General features: G+C 47.0%; 1 protein-coding gene across 1 annotated transcript in view; it reads left to right on the top strand.

Moving 5' to 3' along the window:
* Nucleotides 1–2,737: 2,737 nt before the first annotated feature.
* Nucleotides 2,738–9,187, top strand: part of LYPD8 (LY6/PLAUR domain containing 8) — a 9,851-nt gene continuing 3,401 nt past the window's right edge. Inside the window, 4 exon segments of the mRNA XM_017891109.1 lie at nucleotides 2,738–2,881; nucleotides 3,262–3,381; nucleotides 5,483–5,647; nucleotides 6,968–7,105. Coding sequence (XP_017746598.1) covers nucleotides 2,827–2,881; nucleotides 3,262–3,381; nucleotides 5,483–5,647; nucleotides 6,968–7,105 — 478 coding nt within the window. The 5' untranslated portion in view covers nucleotides 2,738–2,826.

Consider the following 9,187-nt stretch of genomic DNA (forward strand, 5'->3'; position numbering starts at 1 on the left):
CCAAAGGCAGGCCTTGACCAAAGTTGTTCCCAATTCCTAGAGGTCTGAGAGAGGACACGAGCTGCACAGATGCCAAAGAGTTGAGCAGCCTGTAGCCCTATTGGCCAGGGCACAGTCTGACAGCCAGAAGCCTTAGCCTGTCTGACCCAGAGGTCCCTCCCCAGAAGCAGCTGTGCTTTTTGATTGTACGGCCACCTGCTATATAAGGCCTCTCCCACACCAGCACTAAGCTTCTACCGGGATCCTCCTTCTGTAGGACAATCACCAGGCCAGATCCAGAAAGTGAGAGGACTGCAAGGCCAGGGCCCGAGCCCTGGGAGAAGTTGAAACCACAGGAAGGGCATTCAGGACCAGCTCAGGTCCTTCCCTGGCCAGGTCCAGGACATTCTTGTGGCCCTTGCTCCTTTGGCATTGCTCTAGGCAGTCGTACGCTCAGGAGAGGGGAGTCTGGAGTTCAGGGAGGATGTGGGCTGGGGACGTAGTTTTCTTGTTGTTTTGCCATCTGCTGTTCCGTGTGTGGTTTGTGTGCAGTATGTGTGTGTCTTCTGTGCATCATTCTGTGTGTGGCATCCTTCATTCTGTGTGGTTTTGTGTCCTCACAGCCTCTCTGAGCTCCAGCTTTCTCTGTGGAAGATGAAAGCAATTATAGCAGGACCCTGCCAGGCTGTTGAAAAGATTCCACAATAAAACTTTGCACATGGGAAGTACCTAGTGAAACAGCCTCAGATGCCACTTCTTCTCCTGTCCCAGGTGGGCCCTGCCTTGGCCCCAGCTTCACTGGTCCCTCTTACCCACAGAGGTGGTGGTGAGCATGGCCCTGGGTCCTGCTATGGGGTCACTCCCAGGCTCTGTTTCTCTGCTGTGTGCCCCTGGGTCAGGTCCTGACCTCTCTGGGCCTCCATCATGTCTCCCTGAAAATGAGGCTAGTGTCAGGTCTTCACCATAGGCTGAGGTGATCTGTGCACTTGACATGCTGCTGGGATCTCCTTCTCATCTCATCTCATCCTCTCCTTTCCCCTCCTCCATCACACTATGAGGCTTGAGAAGCCTTTTCCCAGAAGGCCAGGCCCCTGAAACTCTTTTCCCACTGAGGAGAAAAGCAAGCAGCTGGGGTTCCAGGCCTGGAGGGGTGCCAGGGCCTGACGGGGTGTGCCCGGGCATGTAGGGGTGCCCAGGCATGTAGGGGTGCAGGGCTGCCGCATGTTTGCTACAAGCTCCAGACCAGACATGCTTTATTTTCCTCCTTGGATCTAAATGGTGGGGTCATTGACATCATGGATGGGCCTCTTCTCCCAGAACAACTGGTTTCCCTTCCTCTTTACCAACCCTAATAAGTCAACCAGGGTATCACCGTAGGGTGTGTGGTGTGTGTGATGTGGTGTGTGTTGTGTAGGGTGTGGTGTGTGTGTGTGTGGTGTGATGTGCCTATGTGTGGTGAGGTGGGAGTAGGGGCTTCCAGATGAAGGCGATTCTGTTTCATAAGTAGCAGCTATTACCGTGCACCCTGGCTTTGGAGCCGGAAGGGCCTAGAATAGAGCACGGCTTTGCCTTCTAGGTGGAGCGAGCTTGGGCTACTTCGCTATCCCTCTTTGCTGCAGTTTTCCCGCCTGTAGAGTGGGGCTAATAGCCTCTGCTGTACTACAGTACTGTCCACTGGGACTCCCCGCAATGATGGGAGTGTCCTGTGCCTGCCTTGGCCAATACTGCGGCCACCAGCCACATGTGGCCCCTGAGCATTGGGAATGTAGCCAGTGCTACTGAGAAACAGAATGTTTCATTTTATCTACCCTCGAAGAATCAAAGAATCGTAAATAGCCATGCGTGGCTCACAGTGACCGTGTATACAGTAAATGAGATAATGATCAAGAAGGGCTCAGGCCAGAGCCACACACCTGCTCTCTGCTGCTTTGATACACAAGCAAGTTGGAATTCTGGGAGTTCTTTCGAATTCTAATGAATGTGACCAAGCCTTTGCAGTCCTCAAAGGTCTAACTCAGACAATCTGCAGGCAGGGAATGCAAGGTGCAGAGAGATTGGTGACACACTCTTCAGAAGTGCATGGGGAACTCTGATTTAGTGCTGCAGGCCCAGGACTGTGGGAATAGTGGAAAGCAGTGTGGGCTAGCGGTTAGGGACATAGGCTAAACTCCAGTTCTGATATCTCCCAGAAGTAAGACCTTGACTTTCAGTGCAATACCCAATCCTTCTAAGGCTTGATTTTTCTTAGGATGCTAATAATAGTACCTGCCTGCTCCAGTAGATGAATTACATAAATTAATACCTGTAAAGTGCCTGGAATGGAGTAAGTGCTCAATAGATGTTTGCCTATTGTGGAGGTGGTGGCGGGTGGCAGCAACAGAACCCCTAAGTGTAAAATACGGATGCAGTGAGAGACTGGCTGCAGGAGGGACATTGTGCTCTGGGGGAGTGGAGGGGCACAGACTCCAGCCCAGCTCTGTCTTCTTGGACCCCGTCCCAAAAGTGAAACTAAAAATTCATCTGCCCACACATTTTGCAACTGCCTTGGCCCCATGGGAAACGGCCCCTGGCTGTGTTTCACACCCGCGTGTAGATGCTCCTGCAGGCTGAGACTCAGGAAACTCGGACCTCTGTCTGCAGCAGGGTGGAGTCAGCTTTGTGCTCCCAGCTCAGCATTTTGATTCTTTCTGTCACAGGGTTGGACTGAGTACTGGGCCTGTTACCGTGTGATTAAAACCCGCAGGGGATGACAGGCAGCTCTCCAAGGCCCCGGGGCTGCCTTTTTTGTATCTCTTCAGGCTCGAGGCCCTGTGGCCCCCATCCTTGGGAGAAGTCAGCTCCAGCACCATGAAGGGCGTCCTCGTTGCTGGTATCACTGCAGTGCTTGTTGTTGCAGCTGTAGGTAGGAGAGCTCACGTGGCCCCTTTTTAGGATGGAGACCCTCTTTTCCACCTCACCAGTGTCTTCTTGCTCTCAAAGCCCCGAGGGCCTCGCATGTTACATTATGGTTAGTGATGACCATGAGACCTGTCTGTGCAGCCTGCTTTCAAGGGGCCACTCTGTATTGTTGTTGAAGATTGGATCTTTCCACTGGGGAATAGTGAGCAGTGGGAGAAACTAATTAGGGTGGCTCATCTTATAGCATCAATTTCAGGGATCCCCAGAGGGCAGGGATGCCATCCCATCTGTCTTTTACTGCAAGGTGGGAGCAGTGCTTTCCTAGAGTATGCTCCATAAATGTCTACTGAATGTTGACTGGTGTTGGACGTCTTGTGTCCTCAGAATCTCTGAGCTGTGTGCAGTGTAATTCATGGGAACAATCCTGTGTCAACAGCACTGCCTCTGAATGTCCCTCGCATGCCAACACCAGCTGTGTCAGCTCCTCAGCCAGCTCCTCTCCAGGTGAGTGGGGGGCGGGGCGGGGGGGAGGTGGTGTGTGTGTCCTTCCCGCCTCTGGGGCTTGCACCGGGAGGGAGCTGGAGACGACGTCCAGGCAGGAAAGAAAGGCAGAGATGGGGACATGCTGTCCACGGAGAGAGGAAACCACAAAGGTGACTCCCAGGAGAAACAACGCATGGCTGACACAAGCAGGAGCCAGACAAGAACACGGGGTCAAAGCAGATGGGAGACCCTTGTGTTTTGGACACCGATGCCCTTGATCACAAAGCTTCATTCTAGATGCATGTACCTGGATGTGAGAAGCAAGGGCAGCTCTTAGTTAAATTACCAGGCAGATTTGCTCTGGAAGCTTTCATTCTTCCTTTTCCCAGCCCTTTTATCTCTCCCTCATGGTTCCTCCTCTTCTGGATCAAACATACTTTCCTTCATTCAAGACCCCCCCACAGGGCATGTGGAGTGTAACCACTATTGCACCCTCTTTCTCAGGGCACTTAGATTTCTTCTTAACTTTTTTGTAATAGACACGTTCAAACGCACTTCGTGTATGTTTAAAGTAGGAAGAAGAGTACAATGAACTGCCCTGTAACCACTACCCTGTGTCGGCAGTTAAACATTTAGCTATTTCTTCACTATAGTTTTTTTTCTTACTATAGTATTTTTGGCTATGGTATTTTAAATTAAACATTATCTAAATAGACATGACACACACATATATATGCGTATGTGTGTACATGTCATTGGTCATTTTCTCCATAAATACTTCACTATCTCTGATCATAATTTTTTTTACATAACTGCCATATTGCTATGGTTTGAATATTCCCTCCAAAACTAATGTTGAAACTTAATTGCCATTGTGATGGCATTAAGAGGTGGGACATTCAGAGGTGATTAGGCCATGAGGACTCCGCCCTTGCAAATGCATTAATGTCGTGAGTGTGGAGGTGGGTTCCTGATAAAAGGGAGTCTGGCCCCCTCTTTCCCTCACTTGCTCTCACTCTCTCTTGCCCTTCTGCCATGGGATGATGCAGAAGAAAGTCTTCACCAGAGGCTGGCACTTTGATGTACTTTGCAGACTCTAGGACTGTAAACAATAAATTTATTCTCTTTATAGATTACCCAGTCCATGATATTCTGGTATAGCAACACAAAATGAACTAAGACACATACTGTTATCATACCTGAGAAAGTTAACTGTATTTCTTTAATTTCTTCTAATACCCAGGCCATCTTAAACATTTCTTAATTGTTTCAAAGATGTCATGATATGGTCTACGTGTGGAATTAGGATCCCAGCCACATCCCCCATTTTGCTGTTAGGTCTGTTAAACCTAACTTATTTTATAAGAGCTTCCGTCATTTTTTGTTCAATCCTATTGGTTTGTTGGAGAAATGGGTCACTTGCCCTGTAGCTGTCCCATGTTCTAGCTGTGGTTGATTGCTTCTTAGTGGTATGACATAACTTGCTCTCCTCTTCTCAGTATTTCTTGCGTAGGTAATCAGGGCTGTCCAGTAGTACTTTCTTCAGTGGTGGAAGTATCTGTGTGAACACCGTGCCGTTCTGCAGTCACATATGGCCACTGAGCACTTCATATATGGCTGCTCTGACTGAGGAGCTTAATTTTAAATTTGATTTGATTTTAATCAATAAGATTTAAATTTAAATAGGCACAAATAGCTAGTGGCTACCATATTAGATAGCTCTGGCTAGAAGCTTGACTGGATTCAGGTTCAATTTTTAGGCAGGAACTGTGGATGTCATATTGTACATAAGGCTCATCATGTCTGTTTGATCGTTTTTACAGATCTTAGGACTTACCGGTGGCTTCAGGGACTGCTCACCTGGACCACCCATTTTCAGGCTCCCAATAACTTTTGCCTGGAGTTTAACCTGCACTTCTGATAGTCTCCTGCTCAAAGGAGGGGCTACCTGATGGGGAAGAATTATTATTTTTTCCAGAAAACCCTCTCCAGTGTCTTCAAAACTGCATTACATCGAGGTTGCATTTTCTGCCTTTGCCTGAAACAGTTGCTGTTCCGGGTCTCCACCCTCCCCACACCTCCTCCTTATCGGGGTTGACAGTCTGTGTTTGTCTTTGTGTAGAGACACTAATCAGATTATACCAGAAAATGTTCTGCTCCGCGGAGAACTGCAGTGAGGAGACACAAGCTACAGCCTTCACTGTCCACGTGTCTGCTAAAGAACACTTTCATTTTGTAAGCCAGTGCTGCCAAGGAAAGGAGTGCAGCAACACCAGCGATGCCCTGGGTGGGTGCTGGCCACATGGGCGATGCCCTGGGTGGGCACTGGCTGTGTGGGTGATGCCCTGGGTGGGTGTTGACCGTGTGAGTGGCCTTCCTCTGTCCTTCCAGCCCTGGCTCTTCCTTTTTCACCTGTTCTCCTTACCCTTGGGTGGACATCTCAAGTCCAGGCACTTCAGTGAGTATCTAGATGGCATCAACATCTGACTTACAGCAATTACACAGGAAACAAATGGGGCAAACCAGCACTTCCCCTCTTTCTTAGTGAAGACAGATATTGCAAGTAGTGCGACACGGACATTAGTTCCCATCAGTAGTTCTCAAATTTTGTGATCTCAGGCCCTCTGTTAAGACACTATGTCTTAAAAATTATTGAGGCCCCCAAAGAACTTTTGTTTATGTGGACTCCATCTGTCAATACACACTGTCTTAGAAATTAAAGCTAAGAAAATTTAGAAATTGTAACTAGTTCGCCAAAATAACCAAAACCCATGACACATCAACATTAATATATTTTCCAAAAGAAACATATACAATGGGAAGGGTAGCATTGTTATTATACTTTTTGCAAATTCTTTAGTTTCTGACTTAATAGAAGACAGCTGGATTCTCATATTTACTTGTGCATTTAGTCTGTTACAGTCTCACGCATCATGGAGCCTCTGGAAAACCCCAATTTATGTTCACAAGAGAAAGAGAGTGAAATAAGTAAATAATATTTTAGTATTATCATGACGATGGTTTGAGCCCTGCAGCACTCCCTGTAAGGTCTCAGGGACTCAGGACATCCTGGACCATGATTTGAGACCTGCTGATCTACACCAAAGGTCTCTTTGAAAAACAGAAAATGTGGCTGAAAAGGCAAAGTTTATTGGCCATGGTCGTAAAGCACAGTTAATTAAGAGCAGAGCTGGTCTCATTATACATTTTTTTCTTCTAGTCATAATGTTAAATAATGGCCTGTGTTTATTTGTTCAGAGCAAGATTTGGTAACAGTCACCCACTTGTTGGCAAATGTTCATGATGGCTAATGTTGATGTTGACTATAGTTTGGTTTTAGCTCAGAATCTTACCTTTCTCAGTCTACACCCCAACGCACTGATGGCCATAGTTCTTGAAGACTAGACAGTCTGTAAGGGCAGATCTGTGGAGCTGTGTGTAATAAATATTTTGAGGGGACATGGTGTTTTCAAGGCTAGATCTGAGATTCCCAAGGATGTAATTGCTCCGTTCTCAGGATCTCTGGTGGTTTCTTTGCTTGCCTATCCCCTTCCTCCCATGTTCTGTATGATAACACTGTCTTGAGCAATGACTCTGACTGTTCCAGACCCTCCCCGGAAGAATGTGTCCAGCAACACAGAGTGCCTTGCCTGTTATGAATCTAATGGCACTTCCTGTCGTGGGAATCCCTGGAAATGTTATGAAGAAGAACACTGTGTCTTTCTAGTTGCAGAATTTGAGAATGGTAAGTCTTGTAGCTCCAATTCCTCTATGGGACTTGAGCTGGGAACATGTCAAGTCTTGGTTCATAAATTCTGGGTTAACACAGAAGGACCAGGGGAGTAGTGGAACAAAGGGGATAAAGGTCATAATGTCTTTAAATAAAGAGGCTGTTCATGTAGCCTTGAGCTTGTTGCTATTTTTGCCTTCTTAGACCAGAGCTGTTTATCCTGGGCTATGCTTCCCTCGAACTCTATTCTCCTATGGCTTGTAATCCAGTCACGTTTGTCTAAGCGCATCACACCCCTCCTCACATTTACTTCTTTACCAGGTTGCATCATTCTGTAGGTGAGGGTTGGTGCAACTTTTATTTCCTTTTATATCTACACTTTTCTTCTCTACTTGTCACTAAGAGGTGTTGGCTTTTGGTAGCTTGGATCACCTGGCGGAAAGAGTCAAATTGGGTTTTAAAGTCCAACCAATTGTCCTTTTCTACAAAAGCAATTTGATACTAACCATTGTAAAACATACATATCTAACATTTGCCCAAAGAGTTAAAGGTTATTAAATATACTAGTTAAGGTGAGTTAATTGGTGTTAATAACACCAGCAATGTCCTGGGTGGGTGCTGGCTGTGCGAGTGGCCTTCCTGTGTCCTCCCAGCCATGGCTCTTCCTTTTTCACCTGTTCTCCTTTCCCTTGGGTGGACATCTTAAGTCCAGGCACTTCAGTGAGTATCCAGATGGCATCAATATCTGACGTACAGCAATTACGCAGGAAACAAATGGGGCAAACCAGCACTTCCTCCATGCCTCCCCTCTTTCTTAGCGATTCAGGTTGTGTTAGAGGGACATTAGAGGCCATCAGTAGTTCTCAAATCTTGTGATCTCAGGCCCTCTGTTAAGACTCTATGTCTTAAAAATTATTGAGGACCCCAAAGAACTTCTGTTTATGTGGACTCCATCTGTCAGTATACACTGTCTTAGAAATTAAAGCTAAGAAGATTTAGAAACCTTAACTAGTTAAAGAGTTAAAGAACAACCTCCAAAGCCTATGGCTCAATACAATAGATGTTTATTTCTTGCTGGAGCAGTTAATTGCAGAGTCCAGGCCATAGTTTCCTTCTGTCCCGTAGCTCTGGCCCCCACTCCCCAGGTCTTGGCAGCTCTGTGCTGTATCCTTTGCCAGCAGTAGGAAAGAGAGGTAGTGGAGGAAGGCAGGTGGGTTTCTGTGGGTTGGGCTTGGATGTGAATGCATCACTTCCTCCCACAGTTCACTGGTTAGGACCCAGTAAGACAGTCATCTTGGCTGTAAGGGAGCCTGACATAGTCAGGTAGTATGACCCCGAAGGAAAGAAAGAGGCATGAAGCTAAAATGAACAACAAGCCAGTCTCTGCCAAAATATGACTCCAAATAATAAGAGTTTAAGAGCACTAATGTCCAGGTACAGTTTCATTTAAATATTGGTTAAGTGTCAATTCTAGCATCATAAATCAGTGTTTAACTGTAATTATGGATTTTTCAGCGGTGTCAAAAACCGCTTATACTGAACCTCTTTTTTTTTGTTTTTTTGTTTTTTGAGATGAGGTCTTGCTCTGTCACCCAGGCTGGAGTGCGGTGGTGCGATCTGAGCTCACTGCAACCTCAGTCTCCTGGGTTCAAGCGATTCTCCTGCGTTCAAGCGATTCTCCTGCCTCAGCTTCCTGGGTAGCTGGGATTATAGACATGTGCCACCATACCCGACGGCCTTTTGTATTTTTAATACAGACGGGGTTTCGCCATGTTGGCCAGGCTGGTCTCAAACACCTGACCTCAGGTGATTTGCCTGCCTTGGTCTCCCAAGGTGCTGGGATTACAGGAGTGAGCCACAGCGCCCAGCCCTGAACGTCTTTTTACTATTTTTTTAAAATACACTTTATTTTTCAGAGTAGTTTTAGATTCACAGCAAAATTGGGCGGAAGTGATAGAAATTTCCCATCTACCTGACATGCATAACCTCCCCAGCTGCCAACATCCCCACCAGAGCATAACCTCCCCGCTGCCAACATCCCCACCAGAGCATAACCTCCCCGCTGCCAACATCCCCACCAGAGCATAACCTCCCCGC

This window comes from Rhinopithecus bieti, unplaced genomic scaffold (assembly GCF_001698545.2).
Source record: "Rhinopithecus bieti isolate Rb0 unplaced genomic scaffold, ASM169854v2 scaffold_20860, whole genome shotgun sequence".
Classification (NCBI taxonomy): Eukaryota; Metazoa; Chordata; class Mammalia; order Primates; family Cercopithecidae; genus Rhinopithecus; species Rhinopithecus bieti.